The sequence below is a fragment of the Myxocyprinus asiaticus genome, chromosome 37 (genome assembly GCF_019703515.2).
Source record: "Myxocyprinus asiaticus isolate MX2 ecotype Aquarium Trade chromosome 37, UBuf_Myxa_2, whole genome shotgun sequence".
Taxonomy (NCBI): domain Eukaryota; kingdom Metazoa; phylum Chordata; class Actinopteri; order Cypriniformes; family Catostomidae; genus Myxocyprinus; species Myxocyprinus asiaticus.
Window position 1 is genome coordinate 42,649,834 of NC_059380.1, and position 19,007 is coordinate 42,668,840.

The 19,007-nt window shown below is 46.6% G+C and overlaps 1 protein-coding gene across 1 annotated transcript in view; it reads left to right on the plus strand.

Moving 5' to 3' along the window:
• Nucleotides 1-2,581: 2,581 nt before the first annotated feature.
• LOC127428129 (interleukin-1 receptor accessory protein-like 1-B) overlaps nt 2,582-19,007 on the plus strand; it is a 456,537-nt gene continuing 440,111 nt past the window's right edge. The window contains exon 1 of the mRNA XM_051676232.1: nt 2,582-2,666. Coding sequence (XP_051532192.1) covers nt 2,585-2,666 — 82 coding nt within the window. The 5' untranslated portion in view covers nt 2,582-2,584. The remainder of the gene's footprint in view (nt 2,667-19,007) is intronic.

The window sequence follows — 19,007 nt, forward strand, 5'->3', positions numbered from 1 at the left end:
AATGATGTGTTGTGTACACTGTCCACACATGTGGACGCGGGGTCGCACAAGGTTAAATGATGAAAAAAATAACTCACAATATTGAATATCATGGATCAATATTTACACTTTTTTTTTTTTTTTTTTATGAAAAAAAAATTATACAAAAATATTCATTTAATGAATCAATTTTTTTGTTTTTTGTGTGTGTGTGTGTGTCAGGAGCATCTCTCGATGACACATACCAAATCTTGCGTGAATAAGACAAATGGCCTTCTTGTGGAAATGGAAGTTTAGAAGACTTTTTTTCTGTGAAAGTACATTCCTACTTCAACATTATTTGTACTTTTATTTTGTTGGACAAGGAAAACTATCCCACATTTGGTTACTGACCACTGAAAATGGGTAAAATGTAACAGTTTACGGATGGAGCCACATAGAGATTTAAATAGGGCCTTAACAATGAAGATATTAAATGAAGTATGGAAAAATGACACAAAGTTCCCAGTTTTTTGGACTCACAAAATTGACATATAATGCAAGAAAGGGTGCTAAAGTCAACTGATTTTAGTAATAGACGACCTATCTTTGTGAAAAAATAAAATCACGATGCTGACACCTTTCTAAGGTGATTTTTTTTTACCTGTAGTTTTGCTCCAAAATTATTGGCAAAAATAGTCACTTTGACCTCCCTCTACAAAATAATGGATGACTCAGTAAATATTGACATGACATTTAATATTGTAGCTTTCATCAACATTAATGTTCATCTTTCATCAGAAAAAGTATTAACAAAATCAAAAATTAACTGTTTATCTACATCTACAGTCACATTCAGTCTCTTGGAATGGTGTAAAGTGGTTCTCTTGTTATCTTGAGTTGAGTTTTATTCACCTTTTACCCTCTGGGGTCTGAGGGTGTTTTGGGCCCTGGAGAAGTTTTGACATGCCTTGACATTTGTGCTTTTTTCAGTTGCTTAAAAACATATTAATGGCTAAAGTCTGATAACACTGTATTCAGCACAAACTGGGCTACATTAATATGTGAACATCATGTATGTACATGTTTATATTTTTGAGAAAATAACATTTATGCGTGGTTTTTGAAAAAACAAAAAATTTTAAGTCATTGAAATAAGGCCATATAACACATACTAAACAATTGTGCACAAGACTTTTGAGACCTGGATCTTGTAACCTAGAGTTTTTGCTACAAAATGATGTGGAAACCAACCTGATCACTCATTCATACAAAACAATATAGTCATTTAACTTTTGTAAGACACTTTTAGTGCTAGAAGGGCCATATGCGAGGAGGCGTGGATGATCATGAATATTGATGTGATTCACACCTGAGGAGACAAAGACCCCTCCCCTGAGAGAGAATGAATGTGAGGAGACTTAATGATTGAATGTATTATCTGACTATACATTTTCTGTACATAAAGACTTTACTTAAAAACTTTAGACCTACACTACCGTTTAAAAGTTTATAGGTCTGTAAGATTTTTTTAATGTTTTTAAAATAAGTCTCTTCTGCTCACCAAGGCTGCATTTATTTGATCCAAAATACAGCAAAAACAGTGATATTGTGAAATATTTTTACAATTTAAAATAACTTTTTTTCTATTTGAATATATTGTAAAATGCAATTTATTCCTGTGATCAAAGCTGAATTTTCAGCATCATTACTGCAGTCTTCAGTGTCACATGATCTTCAGAAATCATTCTAATATGCTGATTTTCTAATATGGGCATATTTACAGCACATTTTACACATTTACACCTGAACAGATATTTACAAGCTTCGTTGATGATAATGAGGCAGCATAAACACTAGTTATAATATAATCTAAACATTCATATTATTTTTATATCATATTACATATTACATATCATATTTATATCATACAGCATACAATTTAAATACCTGCTTTAGCCGATACAACATTTAAATGTAACTAAAACTTGCCTATTAGGACATATTTCACATTTCAGTACTCTGAATCCTGGCTGGCAAGTCTGGAAATAGTCCAACTAGTAAAATATGTACATGTTTATATAAAATAGATGTCAACTAAGGTAAGTAAAGACTTACTCGTTCGAAATTGTATCCTCGGCTGGATCAAGTCGCTCTTCAAAATGCAAACGTTCATCATCGGATTCCCGCTCTTCTTCTGAGGAAAATGTGAACTCTTCGTCACTATCCAGGACCATCTGTAGAGCTTCCTCACCTGTGTAGTGTGCCATCTTCCAAACGTGCAGGAAAGTGAATGAATCTGTTGATGAACTTGATGTTTTTTAAGGCACTGTTGGGGGCATTTACCATTTGCATCGATCGCCTCAGCACATTACAAGGTTTTGTAGTGTTTGTGAGTGTACACAAATAAAGGTAGACCCTTTATAGTTTCTAATGATGTCTTACACTTATCTGTATTCCCAAAAATGACGGAGTATTTTAAGTTGTTTCCGCTGTTATGCGGAAAAAATCCAGCAGGACGCGCCGGTGTGTCCGTCGACCCTTGAGGGTTAACTCCAGTATGTATGATGGTGTTTCATGTGATTTGTATTGTGTGTTTTTCTGCAGGACATTCAGACAGTAAAAGATGAAGTCACAGGTTCCCCTGCAGATTCTGCTGTATGCTACAGTCATCAGGACTCTGAAGGTGGTGTCCAAACGCGGATCAGGTGAGATACAGCGTCTCGTCCATCTCGACTGCAGGGGTGGACTGGCCATATCATGAATCCCCCACCAATTTTTGGACCGTTTTCTATGTAAAATCCAGGGCCGATTTCTCTTCCCAGTCCGCCCCTGCTCAACTGTGTCCTGATGTAATGTGTGTGTGATGTCCTGAGGAGCTGCAGCCGGTTCTCATGTGGATAAAATAAACTTTGATGTCATCTGAGTTGAGTGTGTTCAGAACATCTATAGAAATAATTCTATGCTGTTTGCTCTGGATGTTTTTCCGATGATATTTCCTGGTGATGTTGATTAATGGTACTGTGGTCTGTGCTAGTTACGTGAGCATTCAAGCTGACAATATTCTCATTAAAGATGTTTAAATGTGTGTCAAACAAATGTTGATCAGGCCAATCGTGAGACTGGATTCTGATGTAAGCATGAGAAAGATCAGTTGGGTGATTTCTCGATTCTAAAGAGCTTCACATATTTGTTGATTATGTGATCTGGACCAGCGCTTCTCGACTGCTTTTTGCTTCAGGATCCAGATTTTACGTTTGACATCATGTAGTGACCCAACACTGTACCAAAATGATCATATAAAAGTAAACAAAAAAGGCCAAATAGGGAACAATATTGTTATTACCACGAACTGCACAACAATACTCAAAATGATCAACACGACACAAACTGAATATGAAAATGGAAAATTTTTGTTTCCAGATGTCTCTTAAATTTCAGTGGTTTCTTGCTCTCTACAGCCAATCATTTAATATAGTCTGGATGTAATTTTGTTTAATTTGTGTCGTTTTATTCATGTCGCTCAACCTGGCCACATTGATATCCTTCTAATTTGATGAGATTCTTCCAAGTGACACACAAATTTGTAATTTTAATTCATTTAATGTTGATACATTTTTGAATTTGTGCCGAAATACCATCGATTTTGACTGGACATTGTGTAGGTTTCTGATGTGTTTGTGGTGTATTTTTCTCTTGTCTTTGATGGCTGTAAATCAGGTGAATTATTTGTTGCAGAATAATTTCCTATGTATTTGTTTCAAAAGTGTGTGTGTGTGTGTGTGTGTGTTGTGTTCCGCTGTGGTCCAGCTGTCGTGTATGTGTGTTGTGTGTATGGAGATGCGACTCTGTCATTATGGGGTGTAATCTGAGGCGGTGGGGTGTGATGGGGGTTTGTATGGAGACGTCGCAGGGGAACATATTGAAGGAGACACCTCAGGGGGGAAACACAGCCAACATGACGAATAATATCCTACAGTAACACAACACACACACCGCAATGAAAAACACATCCATGCACACAACAACACAACTCTCTTCTGTTTATGGCCGTTTCTTCAACTTCAGGCACTTTCATCACTGTGGACTTCTAGAAAGTAAAGTCTGGTTCAAACATTTGTTCACACATTTATTTAATTATTCTACTAATAATGTCCATCAGTGTGTGTTCATGCATCACAGGAGATTTATGAAAATTCATCTCAGCACATCTCAAATTCTGTTTTGTGTTTAATAGAATTCTGTGCTGGAAATGATGCTGATGGAAATGACATTTTTAACCCTTTTCTCCTCTTGTTAGGGCTAATTTCATAGCTAACATTTGATGTGTCCAAAATACACACAATTAAATCAGACTTTCACACTTTGGAAAAGTTATATTTCTCTCGATTTGTCTGTGTTTTGTCTCATATTTCATCTCAATCATGCTCTTCACTCACACTTTTATCCACTTGATTAACAAGTACACTAACTTTTGAACAAACTTTATTAGGGGTGAAAGTGTTTGGTGTGCTGGAAATGACGTCATAACTGTGGGACAGTCGTCATTTATGAAAAACTGATAGAAATCATTTTCACACCATAAATATTGAAATAGTTTCTGTTTATTTCACTCTCTGTTTAGATGATCAGAGTTTTTAACATATTATAATGTGTATTTTTATTAAAGATTTTCATAGTTTAATATTGAATGTCTGGGTCTGAAGACTAAAACAGTCAAATCTACACATAAAAGACATTTGAAAAGTACCAAAAATAAACGATGAAGGCCTGATGAAAACTTTCCAATTCAGTTTTAATGAGACCTTCATATAACAAAAATATTTTTGTTTTAATAAAAATCAACTCCTGAGATATGAAAGTGCCTGAAGTTGAAAAAACCGCCCAGTCTGATCTCATTATTATTGTATTTGTACGTAACTTTAAATGTACATATTTGTACTTTTAGACAGACGTTGAAATGTACTAAAACATAAACGTTTTTACTATACTTTGTTAAAAACTCAAAATATTAACTAATCCATTATAACTACATATTTATAAAATATAAATATATTTGGAGTATTTTATAGATGTTTCAGATCCCTTAACCTTACCCCTAAACATAACCAGTTTTCAGAAATATAAAAGATGTCATGTGCAGGAGTTCACATGCACATGGAGACTAAAATCGGTGAATAAAAGGATTCGATTTGGCTCTGTTCCTCACACAGAACTATCTGACTTGCATTATAGCACACAAATAAAATTGATTATTTTTATGATTGTTTTATTGTGCTTTTGTGTTTTTTTATTTATTCATTCATTTTCTTAAACTGCAGCATATTCTGAAAAGCCCTTTTGTGTCACATGGTAAACAAAATACAAATTAAATGCTTAATGAATGATTAAATGATTACAGAATGTATATCAGTTTCAACATTTTAAAGTTTAGTTTTGGTTAAAGTGATATAATCCTTTGAAATGAATTGAATACAGCAGCAGAAATCATACAGAACAGAAAGAAACCATTATAATGTGAAATTAGCATTAAATAAATGTGATTGCATTGAATATGTAATTAATCGCATTGATTTTAAATGTAAATAAATAAATCCATGAATTCAATATTTATGGACTCAATTAGGATACATAAATATTTTTATGACTCTAAAGGTGTAAATATGTAAAATGATTACATTTTGGATGCTGTCAGTATGTAAATATTCTACATTTCAGTGTCTTTGCAAACATTTAGATATCAAATAAAATCATTCTTGTTTTCCTGTAACAGTATTAGTTTTAAACTAAATTAGTCCTGCTGGTTAAAGAGACTCTGAGGTCAACATGTGACCATTTTATGGTATTTACTTCTTATCTGTAGAGTTAAAGGTCGGGTTAAAATCGACCCGCACATCATGCAGGGAGAGTTGTTTTTGTCTGCACGCATTTGAGCAGTGAACATCTGACCTGCTCACTTTTCATGTTATATGTTTATATATGTACGATGTAATGTTCAGTCAGCTGGTCATTATCATGAAATAAACCCAGACAGACTGATCAGAACCACATGTGAATTTTGTGATCCTGACCAGTTGAATGTCCATTATCAGAATCAGAGAATCAGAATCAGAGAATCAGAATCAGAATCAAAATCAGAGAATCAGAATCAGAGAATCAGAATCAGAATTAAAATCAGAGAATCAGAATCAGAGAATCAGAATCAGAAAATCAGAATCAGAAAATCAGAATCAGAAAATCAGAATGAGCTTTATTGCCAAGTGTTCTCATGTACACAAGGAATGTATTTATTTTTTTGGTGATAGGAGAAACAAGTGCACACAGAACATTACAGTGAGACACAGAATATATGTATCTTATATATGTATCATATATATATATATATATATATATATATATATATATATATATATATATATATATATGATCTCTCTGATGACACAAACACTTACCAAATAAATCAATATTCCATGTCCATTTATTCATTTAGTTCAACGTCATTCTTCTGGAGATGTCCAGTCAAGAGCTCTTCACGATGAAACGTCTTCACTCGAGGATCAGAAACCTCTTGATATCAGGAATGCTGTTCGGTTCTAGAGGTTCTTCAGATGAGATTAAAACACTCCTTCATGTTTCATTAGTGGTTCTTCACATCAGTGTGTTGTTTGTGGCTTTCATCCATTTACAGAAGCAAAGTGAAGCCCTCTACAAAAAAAAAAAAAAAAAAAAAAAAAAGGGTTTCTGCAATTTCGACCTGATTAGACCTTATAAGTGACTTTCAGTGACGTGCCCTAATGCATCAGGTTCATTCAGTCATATTACCCTCCAAAAATTACCCTCCAAAAATTGGCCCCATTGACTTCCATTGGAAGTGACTCACTGAAAATGAATTTTTGATCATAAATGTTGTCGATTGAGCTGAACTTGCAGTGAACCTGAAAGGCCTTCTGTGGGTTTGTTTTCATTAGAATTTTTGACATTTTTGAGTAGGAGTTTGAATTCACAAATATTCTTTTGGCCTGTTTTCCATTTTGCAGATTTTTGATCATTTTGAAAAACCCTTAAACAGATTTTGTAGAATAACAGTATGTTGGCTTCATCGAACACATAATTAGTTTTAAGTTGCTTGATAAAACATTTTATTTATTGAAGCAGATCTCACTGGTTCTTTTACTGGATTTTACTGTTGTCTTTATCTGCTTTTGATTCAGCATAAATATTGAAATGCTTACATGCACAGATCTTCATACCTGCACACATTTCACATGTTCTTTCATAGCTCAGGATTTCAGAACGCTGATGTTAATGAAATACATGAGTGAACAGCACAAAAGATGTTACAGAAGAAAAACCCTCATTAATCACATAGAATAGACATCTTCATTTAAAATGAACAATATGCTAAAACTAGTGGAGTGGCCATATGCATTACCAATGTACTGTAATGATAATATTTATACTTGTACAGGATTTGCACACAGTAGTTTATAGAGATATAACCAGTGAATCACTTTGCTGGATTAATAATGCAACAGAATTCATAATCTTTATTAATTTAAAGTGATATTTTGTTATATTGTATTAATATCGGTATCATTATGATCTTCTATCAGCCTGTGAGTTGTTTCATTACTCCTGTGTTTCATCAAATATTCCACAGTCATTATTTCTATCATGTTCCATTCGATCAGATCTCTTAATGCAATCATTAATAAAACCATTTCACTAAGTGTTTGACCTCTGACCTGAACACTTTCATCATATGTTAAGCACATGGTACAGTAAGGGTCATTTGTTTGGCTTCTTCCTTCTTTACTGAAGATAAGAGCAGGTCGTCGTGGTTACTGGTGTAACCTCCGTTCCCTGATGGAGGGAACGAGACGTTGGTGTCGATGTAGTGACACTAGGGGTCACTCTTGGGAGCCCGAGACACCTCTGGTCTTTGATAAAAGGCCAATGAAAATTGGCGAGTGGTATTTGCATGCCACTCCCCCGAACATACGGGTATAAAAGGAGCTGGTATGCAACCACTCATTCAGGTTTTACGCTGAGGAGCCGATATAAGGTCCGGCCATTTCAGCGGGTAGTTCAGCGTTGTGGCAGGAGGGACCAACGTCTCGTTCCCTCCATCAGGGAACGGAGGTTACACCAGTAACCATGACATTCCCTATCTGTCACTCACTCGACGTTGGTGTCGATGCAGTGACACTAGGGGTCCCTATACAAAACGCCACAAGGCTGAACTGTGTTACGTGAACTGGCGGTGTGTGGTGGGCAGACTTGCTGTGTGCCTCATAGCCAGCGCACCAGGTCGACACGTAACCTCCCCCAACACAGTTATGAGTGTCGAACGGCCCTACTTGGGGACAAGTCGACTACCCAAAGATAGAGACGGGCTTAACCCAGTGGTGGCCTCTTTTCCCCTTCTCTTTTTCCACTCCCTAAAAAGAAGGGGGATTATCCGACTGGGCCGCCAGGTCTAGTCGGGGGTGTACCTCCCAAGGGGAGGACACTGCGGAGACCACACCTCGCCCCAAGAGGGGGGATATTTAAGTGGAAGAATACATCACATGGTCTTTCCAACCATGTGGAGAGCCTTCAAGGTAGATCCTGCCCAATGGGGGAGGAGGTACTACAACATGGAGACTGGGGCAGAGGGACTCTGCCCAAGGAAGACGCCGTTTGCCAGCAGGGAAACGAGCTAGCGGAAGATATAGATCGCATGGGGTTAGCCTTACAGGGAACCGCCACATGCGGAGCACCTACCCCAGCACCGGGCTCTTAGATAGCACGTGTACTGGGCCGGCAGTGAGTCTCTCCGAAGACTCGACTGCCACAGGGCTCGGAGGAAATCAACCAGGGAATAACTTTTGTGAACACTACTGGGAATTAACAGCGCACGTCTTCAGCTCAAAAGGAGGTGGGAGGCGCTATGTGCAAGCGATACACCCGGCCGGCTATCCCGGGCTTATCCGCTTGTGTTGCGTGCCACTACCTGGGACGAAACCGGTTCCACCCGGAGGTTGTAGAACCTTGCAAAGGTGTTGGGTGTTGCCCAGCCCGCTGCTCTACAAATGTCTGTTAGAGAGGCACCTCTGGCCAGAGCCCAAGAAGCCGCTACACCCCTGGTAGAATGGGCCCGTAGCCCTACCGGGGGCGGCATGTCTTGGGCGAGATATGCCATAGATATGGCATCAACAAGCCAGTGGGCGATCCTCTGCTTGGAGACAGCGCTTCCTTTCCGCTGTGCACCGAAGCAGACAAAGAGCTGCTCAGAGAGTCTAAAGCTCTGCGTGCGATCCAAATAGATGCGCAAAGCACGCACCGGACACAGCAACGCCAGGGCTGGGTCTGCCTCCTCCTGGGGCAGCGCTTGCAGGTTCACCACCTGGTCCCTAAAAGGAGTGGTGGGAACCTTGGGCACATAGCCCGGTCGGGGTCTCAGGATCACGTGAGAATAACCCGGACCGAACTCTAGGCACGTTTCGCTGATAGAGAACGCTTGCAGGTCACCTACCCTCTTGATGGAAGTGAGCGCAGTCAGGAGGGCAGTCTTCAGGGAGAGTGCCTTCAGCTCGACTGACTGCAAAGGCTCAAAGGGGGCTCTCTGTAGGCCCTGAAGAACTACGGAGAGGTCCCATGAGGGAACGAAGAGCGGTCTGGAGGGATTCAGCCTCCTAGCGCCTCTTAGGAACCTGATGATCAGATCGTGCTTCCCTAAGGACTTACCCTCAACTGCGTCGTGGTGTGCTGCTATGGCAGCAACGTACACCTTCAAGGTGGAAGGGGACAGCCTCCCTTCCAACCTCTCCTGCAGGAAGGAAAGCACTGATCCGACTGCGCATCTCTGGGGGTCTTCGTGTCGAGAAGAACACCACTTAGCGAACAGAGACCACTTCAAGGCATACAGGCGCCTCGTAGAGGGGGCCCTAGCCTGAGTGATCGTGTCTACCACCGCGGGTGGTAGGCCACCTAGGTCTTCCGCATCCCGTCCAGGGGCCAGACATGGAGATTCCAGAGGTCTGGGCGCGGGTGCCAGAGGGTGCCCCGTCCCTGAGAAAGAAGGTCCTTCCTCAGGGGAATTTGCCAGGGGGAGCTGTCGCGAGGAGCGTGAGGTCCGAGAACCATGTCTGGGTTGGCCAGTAGGGCGCTACCAGGATGACCTGCTCTTCGTCCTCCCTGACCTTGCACAGTGTCTGTGCAAGTAGGCTCACTGGGGGAAATGCGTATTTGCGAATGCCAGGGGGCCAGCTATGTGCCAATGCGTCTATGCCGAGAGGAGCCTCGGTGAGGGCGTACCAGAGCGGGCAGTGGGAGGATTCTTGGGAGGCGAACAGGTCCACCTGAGCCCGACCGAATCGACTCCAAATCAGCTGGACCACCTGGGGGTGGAGTCTCCACTCTCCCCTGCGGGGAACCTGCCGTGACAGCGCGTCCGCTGTAACGTTGAGGTTGCCCGGGATATGAGTGGCTCGCAGCGACTTGAGGTGCTGCTGACTCCGGAGGAGGAGACGGCGGGCGAGTTGTGACATACAGCGGGAGCGCAGACCGCCTTGGCGGTTGACATATGCTACCGCTGCCGTGCTGTCTGTCCGAACTAGCACGTGCTTGCCCTGGATCAACGGCCGGAACCTCCGCAGGGCGAGCAGAATTGCCAGTAACTCGAGGCAGTTGATGTGCCAACGCAGCCGCGGACCCGTCCAGAGGCCGGTGGCTGCGTGCCCGTTGCAAACAGCGCCCCAGCCCGTCTTGGAGGCGTCTGTCGTGACCACGATGCGCCTGGAGACCAGTTCTAGAGGAACACCTGCTCGTAGAAACGAGAGGTCGGTCCAAGGGCTGAAAAGACGGTGACAGACCGGTGTAATGGCCACGCGGTGTGTCCCGTGGCGCCATGCCCGTCTCGGGACTCGAGTCTGGAGCCAGTGCTGAAGCGGCCTCATATGCATCAACCCGAGCGGGGTGGCCACCGCCGAGGATGCCATATGCCCCAGGAGCCTCTGAAAAAGTTTCAGTGGAACCGCTGTTTTCTGTTTGAACGCCTTCAAACAGGCCAGCACCGACTGGGCGCGCTCGTTCGTAAGGCGCGCCGTCAGAGAGACTGAGTCCAACTCCAAACCGAGAAAAGAGATGCTCTGAACCGGGAGGAGCTTGCTCTTTTCCCAGTTGACCCGAAGCCCTAGTCGGCTGAGGTGCGAGAGCACCAGGTCCCTGTGTGCGCATAACACGTCTCGAGAGTGAGCTAAGATTAGCCAGTCGTCGAGATAATTGAGAATGTGAATGCCTACCTCCCTTAACGGGGCAAGGGCAGCCTCTGCGATCTTCGTAAAGACGCGAGGAGACAGGGACAGGCCGAAAGGGAGGACTTTGTACTGATACGCCCGACCCTCGAACGCGAACCGCAGGAAGGGTCTGTGTCGAGGAAGGATCGAGACGTGAAAGTACGCGTCCTTCAGGTCTACCGCCACGAACCAATCCTGATGCCGGACGCTCGCTAAAATGCGTCTTTGCGTCAGCATCTTGAACGGGAGTCTGTGTAAAGCCCGGTTCAGTTCTCGCAGGTCCAAGATTGGCCGCAACCCACCGCCTTTCTTCGGTACGATGAAGTAGGGGCTGTAAAACCCTTTCTTCACCTCGGCTGGAGGGACAGGTTCTATCGCGCCCTTTCGTAGGAGGGTAGCGATTTCCGCGCGCAGAGTAACAGCGTTTTCGCCCTTGACGAAGGTGAAGTGAGTACCGCTGAACCTGGGCGGGCGCCTGGCGAACTGAATCGCGTAGCCGAGTCGGACGGTCCGGATCAACCACCGCGACGGATTGGGAAGTGCAAGCCATGCGTCCAAATTCCGTGCGAGGGGAACCAAGGGGACAACGTCGTCGGACGTACCGGCAGGTGGGGCCTCGCGGCAGGGCGGAGCGCGAGGTGCCACAGCACGTCGTGGCCGTGCTGAGTCTAGGGACATCGAAGCACTTACCTGGCTCCTTGTGACCACCCCCGGAACAGCCTGGGACGGGGGAGGAAGAGGCCTGTCCTCGCGACCCATGGAGGCTGTCACATCGGGGGTGGAGTTGTGCCACAGCTGGGCGCTCAGGGGCAAAAAGGGCACCACTGGAGCGCCAATCCTGCAAGATAAAGCCCGTGGACGGTAGTCGTGGTGACGACCATACACAGCGGGTATGTGACCCAGGGAGGAAGGAAGCCGCTCTTTTGTTGAACTGTTGGGTACCGCAGCCACTTGGGCGTACGGCGAAATCAAACGAAAAGGCAACAAAAGATTTTCCACCCGGCCCTCCACCGGGGGATGGAGTGGTCTTTCTACCAGCTCCAGGTGAGTGGGTTCCCTCGTCCCTGGGTTGTCCGTCTCAGGGGCGCCTCGAAGACCTCCGTGGGTTCTTCTGTGCCGGCTGAGAGACGGGTGGCGTCGGCTTCCTGCGGTGGGCTCCACGCCGGGGCCGGGCCGGAGGGGCGGGCTGCGGCGGAGCCGGTGCAGTCACCGCAGGGGGACGCCCTTGGCGACGAGCAGACGGGGTGCGGGGTCTTGAGCCGCGCCGGGGCAGGATGTGCCGGATTGCCTCCGTCTGCTGCTTTACCGTCGAGAACTGCTGGGCAAAGTCCTCAACGATGTCGCCAAATAGGCCCGCCTGGGAAATGGGGGCAGCAATGAACCGTGTCTTGTCGGCCTCGCCCATCTCGACCAGGTTGAGCCACAGGTGGCGCTCCTGGACCACTAGTGTGGCCATCGTCCGCCCAAGAGACCGCACTCTGACCTTCGTCGCCCGGAGGGCGAGGTCGGTCGCCGAGCGCAGTTCCTGCATCAAATCTGGGGCGGAACTACCCTCGTGCAGTTCTTTCAGTGCCTTGGCTTGGTGGACCTGCAGGAGAGCCATGGCGTGCAGGGCAGAGGCGGCTTGTCCAGCAGCGCTGTAGGCCTTGGCCGTCAGGGACGACGTGAGCCTACAGGGCTTGGAGGGGAGCTTAGGGCGTCCACGCCAGGTGGCGGCGCTCTGCGGGCATAAGTGCACTGCGAGCGCCTTATCCACCGGGGGAATCGCCGTATAGCCCCTGGCCGCCCCGCCATCGAGGGTAGTGAGAGCGGGGGAACTGCGGAGCCGGGTTCGGGCAGTAAAAGGTGCCTCCCACGACTTCGTCAGCTCCTCATGCACCTCCGGGAAGAATGGCACTGGAGCGGGGCGCGGCCGGTCTGAGCGGCGCCGCGAGCCCAGAAACCAATCATCAAGCCACGAGGGTTCAGGGGAGAGCGGAGGGTTCCACTCTAGCCCGACGCTCTCGGCCGCCCGGGAAAGCATGTCCGTCATTTCGGCGTCGGCCTGTAACTGGGCGACCGTCCCCGAAGGGGGAAGCCCAGCTGAGGCTTCTGCGTCTGACTGGACAAGCCCGCTCTCCGACGCTGCGCTCGAAAGCTCATCATCTTCGCGGGCCTCGAACGAGAAGCCAGACTCGCCGTGCGACGAGCCGGCGAACTCATCCGGAAGCCCGATTGGGGCAGACGAGCGTGCTGGGGAATGGGAGGTCCGCGGGGGGAACCCGGCGGAGGCGATCCCATTGAGGTCCCCAAATCGCCCCCAGCGCCAGCCGCGCTGACCTCAAACCCGTAGGTAGGAGGACCAAGGCGGGGAGCCGCTGGGGTGGCTTGCTTTCTTACAAAAGCAAGCCGCGACCGCAACGTTGTCATGGTCATGTTCTCGCAGTGAGAACATGAGCCATTCATAAACGCTGCCTCCGTGTGGGTCGCGCCCAGACACGAAAGACAGCGATCATGACCATCCGAAGTTGAGAGAAATCGACCGCAACCAGGAATAACACACGAACGGAAAGGCATCTTTAAAAAGACGCGTCTTTAAAAAGACGTTCCGTGTGTGCGCTCTTTTAGAGAAATATATACTCTTTTAGAGGGGAAAAATGCTCTTTCAGAAAATATACTCTCTAGTTTTTCTGCCGAAGCGCCCAGGGGCGTTCTCTGCAGTGCACCAGTGCAGAGGAGGGAGAAGCCGCTGAAATGCGCCGTCAGATCCAGCAGAGGTGAATGAACAGTGCTATTCAGCTCGATGAGCATGACCGTTCGGCTCCTAAGAGAAAATCTGAATGAGTGGTTGCATACCAGCTCCTTTTATACCCGTATGTTCGGGGGAGTGGCATGCAAATACCACTCGCCAATTTTCATTGGCCTTTTATCAAAGACCAGAGGTGTCTCGGGCTCCCAAGAGTGACCCCTAGTGTCACTACATCGACACCAACGTCGAGTGAGTGACAGATAGGGAACTGTGGTTTACTCACCTGTTTCCACTGATGTCAGGAACAGGACGTCCAGGTTTAGCATCATGGGTCAGTGACGTAACTGCATCATTCTGCTTCCAAAAGCATCTTTCTCCATTGACGATCATTCAAAAGTAGTCTTGCATTTTTTGTTCTTTTTTTTTTTTTTCTCCTAAGAATCGTCTAAATCTCATATAATTAAATACATTACATTCTGTGTGTATGAGATGTTTGAAGCTCTTAAAAGTGTCCTGTTTCTTCTTGTATAGAGGTCAATTTAAGTACAGACTGGCTCATTTTACCCCATTCTGTTGGACAGAGACTCTCTGGTCATTTCTGCTGGAGTGACAATATTTCAGATGCTTTGCTGTAATATTTTCTACAGTATCAGTTATAAATGGATTCCACTCTTGACCTGAATGAGGTCACACACACACACACACACTAATCGCTGAAGCACCACTAATTGGAAAAGACAGTGATTTTATACAAGGCACATCAGCACAAATGTAATTATTCCTCACGTCACTTCAGAATTGATTTTAAAGGATGTTAAATATACAGCTGAAGTATGAGCGAGGACGAGATGAGGTTATCTGATACCAGAACAAAGAAACTACAACATATTCACATCTGAGAGAGAGAATTTAAGTCAAACTCACTGTTGTTTTTCGTACGAATAGCAGGACGAGTTGTAGAATGTGCTAGTTAGTTCAGTGATGACATGTTCAGGTTTGTGGAAGAGGAAAATTACCAAAGGCAGGAAATAAATCCGTCTGCTCATAGCCGCAGTCTCTGTTAGCCGCGGGAGCTGATAGCATATGGTGACACAATTACAACAAATACAATTTGTGAGTGCAGGTTTTCAAAGCACAGAATCTATTCCACAAATTAATTCGTAATTACATTTTCCTGCCAGGTCAATCCTTTCTGTTCACAGAATCTCCAACAGCAGCGATATATAGAGCTTAATAAGAGCACTAAATACATGATTTTATTTGAACTGAAGTGAATTGTGTCTGCGTGTGAGAGAGTGCGTGTGTATGAATGCGTGTGTGTGTGTGTTTGTGTGTGTGTTTTATTGAAATTATAAAAAGGCAAAATGGTTTTTGTGAGTGTTAGGTTTAGGGGTAGGGTTAGGGAATATAAACTATAGTTTGTACAGTATAAAAATTGTTATGTCTATGGAGAGTCCTCATAATGATATCTGCAACCAACATGTGTGTGTGTGTGTGTGTGTGTGTGTGTGTGTGTGTGTGTGTTTGAGTGTGAGTGTGTGTGGGGGGGTTACTTGGCCATCTGAGGACATCCCACACACTGTTTTACATTTTTATTAAAGCTAATTATAATGACTGCAGATTCACCCAAACCCTTAAAGAAAACACTCAAACTTCTTCCCGGAGTACAAACGTCTTGGTTACTGATGTAACCTCTGTTCCCTGATGGAGGGAACGAGACATTGTGTCGATGTAGTGACATTAGGGGTTCGATCTTGAGAGCCCCAATCACCTTTGCTTAAAATAGAAAAGGCCAATGAGGATTGGCGGGTGGAATTTGCATGCCACTCTCTGTCCCGGATATATGGGTATAAAAGGAGATGGCGTGCATCACTCATTCAGATTTATGCTGAGGAGCCAATAGAGAGTCCCGGCCATGTCAGCCACCGGTTCAGCACCATGGCAGTAGGGACACAACGTCTCGTTCCCTTCATCAGGGAACAGAGGTTACATCAGTAACCAAGACGTTCTCTGTCTGTCACTCACTCGACGTTGCGTCGATGTAGTGACACTAGGGGTTCCTATAGGAAACGCAGCACGAGGCACGGAAGAGTGGACACGGGCACTGACCTTCCAGCGAGTTAGGTAAGGCGTCTCCCTAGTCCCGTTAAGGGGGGGGGCACTTACCCAAGTAGGCTACCGGCGGTACCTTTCTTAATTTGCTGTTAAGCAATCTCCCACCCAGCACTTTCTAGAATAGCGCTGGGAAGTGCTTTTCCCTCTCCAGGAAGGAGAGCACTACAGAGACCACATCCTACCGGAGGGAGGTTAACATGTGGAGCATACCTCACATGGACTTACCAACGGGGAAGTACACATGTGGAATGATACCAAAGGAGGACCCTATCTACAGAGAGGGTATGCAGCACAGTAGCCGAGACAGTGAAAGCTCTGACGAGGGGAAACACAGGTTTCACCAAAGGGGGAAACCGAACAGTGGAAACTCATCATACAGGATTACCAAGGGGGAATCACCACGCATGGAGCACTGAGCCTGAGCCCACGGGCTCACCTGAAAAGGGGAATACCACAAGTACTGGGCCTGGTAGCATTACTCCTCCACCGAGTTCGTGAACAGTGCTAAGGAATTAAAGGGGCGTCCGGATTTCACCTGTATGGGGAACTGTTGTGGACAAAAAAGCACACATTATCACCTTTGAAAAAAGGGGAAAGGTGCAATGCAAGCAGTACAACCAACCGGCTGCTCGGTCTACCTGCTGTTAGCGCGTAACACTCGGGTCAAAACTGGGTCTATGCGTAGTTTATAAAACCTCGCAAAGGTATTGGGTGTAGCTCAACCCGCAGCTCTGCATATGTACGCTAGAGAGACCCCCCTCGCCAGTGCCCAGGAGGAAGCAACACCTCTAGTGGAGTGCGCCCGGACTCCCAAGGGGCATGGCAAGTTCTGAGATTGGCATGCGAGAAAAATGGCATCTACAATCCAATGGGCTAATCTCTGCTTGGAGACAGCTTTCCCCTTCTGCTGTCCTCCAAAACAGACAAAGAGCTGCTCTGAGCATCTAAAGCTCTACGTGCGGTCCAGATAGATGAGCAGGGCATGAACTGGACACAGCAACAACAAGGCCGGGTCTTCCTCCTCTGAAGGGAGCTCTTGCAGGTTCACCAACTGGTCCCAAAAAGGAGTGGTGGGAACCTTGGGCATATAACCGGGCTAGGGAATCAAGATCATGTGAGAGTGAGCCGACCCGAACTACAGACATTCGCTGGTAACAGAGAGTGCCTGCAGGTCCCCCACCCTCTTGATGGAAGTGAGCGCCACCAGGAGGGCCGTCTTCAGGGACAGAGTGCTGAGCTCGGCCTGCTCCAGGGGCTCAAAGGGGGCTCTCTGTAGGGCAGGTAGGACCACAGAGAGATCCCAAGAGGGGATCAGGCGCGGTCTAGGAAGATTCAACCTCCTCGCACCTTTGAGGAACCTGTTGATCAGGTCACGCTGTCGTGAGGGTCTCTCGTCCAGTGTATTGTGGTGAGCTGCTATGGCAGCCACGTACACTTTCAGGGTAGAGGGAGACAGCCATCTCTCCAGCCCTTCCTGAAGGAAAGACAGCACAGACCCGATGACGCATCTCTGTGGGTCTTCCCAGTTAGCGAAAAGATGCCACTTCAAGGCATACAGCCGCCTCATAGAGGAGGCCTTGGCCTGAGTGATCGTGTCTACCATTGCTGGCGGAAGACCTTCCGCATCCCATCCAGGAGCCAGACGTGGAGATTAGAGAGGTCCGGCCGTGGGTGCTGGAGCATGACTTGCCCCTGAGTGAGAAGGTCCTGCCTCAGGGGAATGCACCAGGGAGGTGCTACTGTCAGGAGCATCAGATCTGAGAACCAAGTCCGGTTGGGCCAGTATGACGCAACAAAACAGGACTTGCTACTGGTCCTCCCTGACTTTGCTCAGAGTCTGTGCAATGAGTCTCACAGGAGGAAACACATACTTGCGTAGCCCCCGAGACCAGCTGTGCACCAATGCATCCGTGCCGAGGGGGGCCTCGGATAGGGAGTACCACAGGGGGCAGTGAGAGGAGTCTTGGGAGGCAAACAGGTCTACCTGTGCCTCCCTGAATCTCTCCTAAATCAGCTGGAGTGCTACCTGCCTTGAGAGCGCATCCGCAGCATGGTTGAGGATGCCCGGAATGTGAGTTGCTCGCAGAGACTTCAAGGTCTGCTGACTCCAAAGGAGGATGCGGCGGGCGAGTTGCGACATGCGACGCGAGAGTACACCACGGTCGCTGTGTTGTTGGTTCAGACCAACACATGCTTTCCTGAATCAACAGCCAGAACCTCCTCAGGGAAAGCAATACCGCCAGCAACTCCAAGCAGTTGATGTGCCATTGGAGACGGGGCCCTGTCCAGAGCCCCAACACTGCCTGCCCGTTGCACATGGCACCCCAGCCCGAGCTTGAAGCATCCGTGGAGCTCACCGCAGGAAGCAGATGCCACCCATCTCACAGCCGGCGCCTAAGAACCCACGGAGGTCCTCAAAGCGCCCCCTGAGACGGGCGACCCAGGGACGAGGGAACCCGCTCACTTGGAGCTGGTAAAAAGACCACTCCATCCCCCGGTGGAGGGCCAAGTGGAAAATCTTTTGTTGCCTTTTTGTTTGATTTTGCTGCATGCCCAAGTGGCTGCAATACCCAACAGTTCAAGAAAAGAGCAGCTTCCTTCCTCCCTGGGTCACATACCCGGTGTGTACGGTCGTCACCACGACTACCGTCCACGGGTATTTTTCTTGCAGGATCAGCGCTGCAGTGGTGGCCTTTCCGCCCCTGAGCGCCCAGCTGTAGCACACAGCCGCCCCCGATGTGGCAGTGTCCACGGGTTTCGAGGGTTTTCTTCCTTCCCCATCCCAGGCTGTTCCAGGGGTGGTCACAAGGAGCCAGGTAAGTGCTTCGATGTCCCAAGACTCAGCACGGCCACGACGTGGTGTGGCACCTCGAGCTCCGCCCCGCCACGAGGCCCCACCTGCCGGTACATCTGACGACATTGTCCCC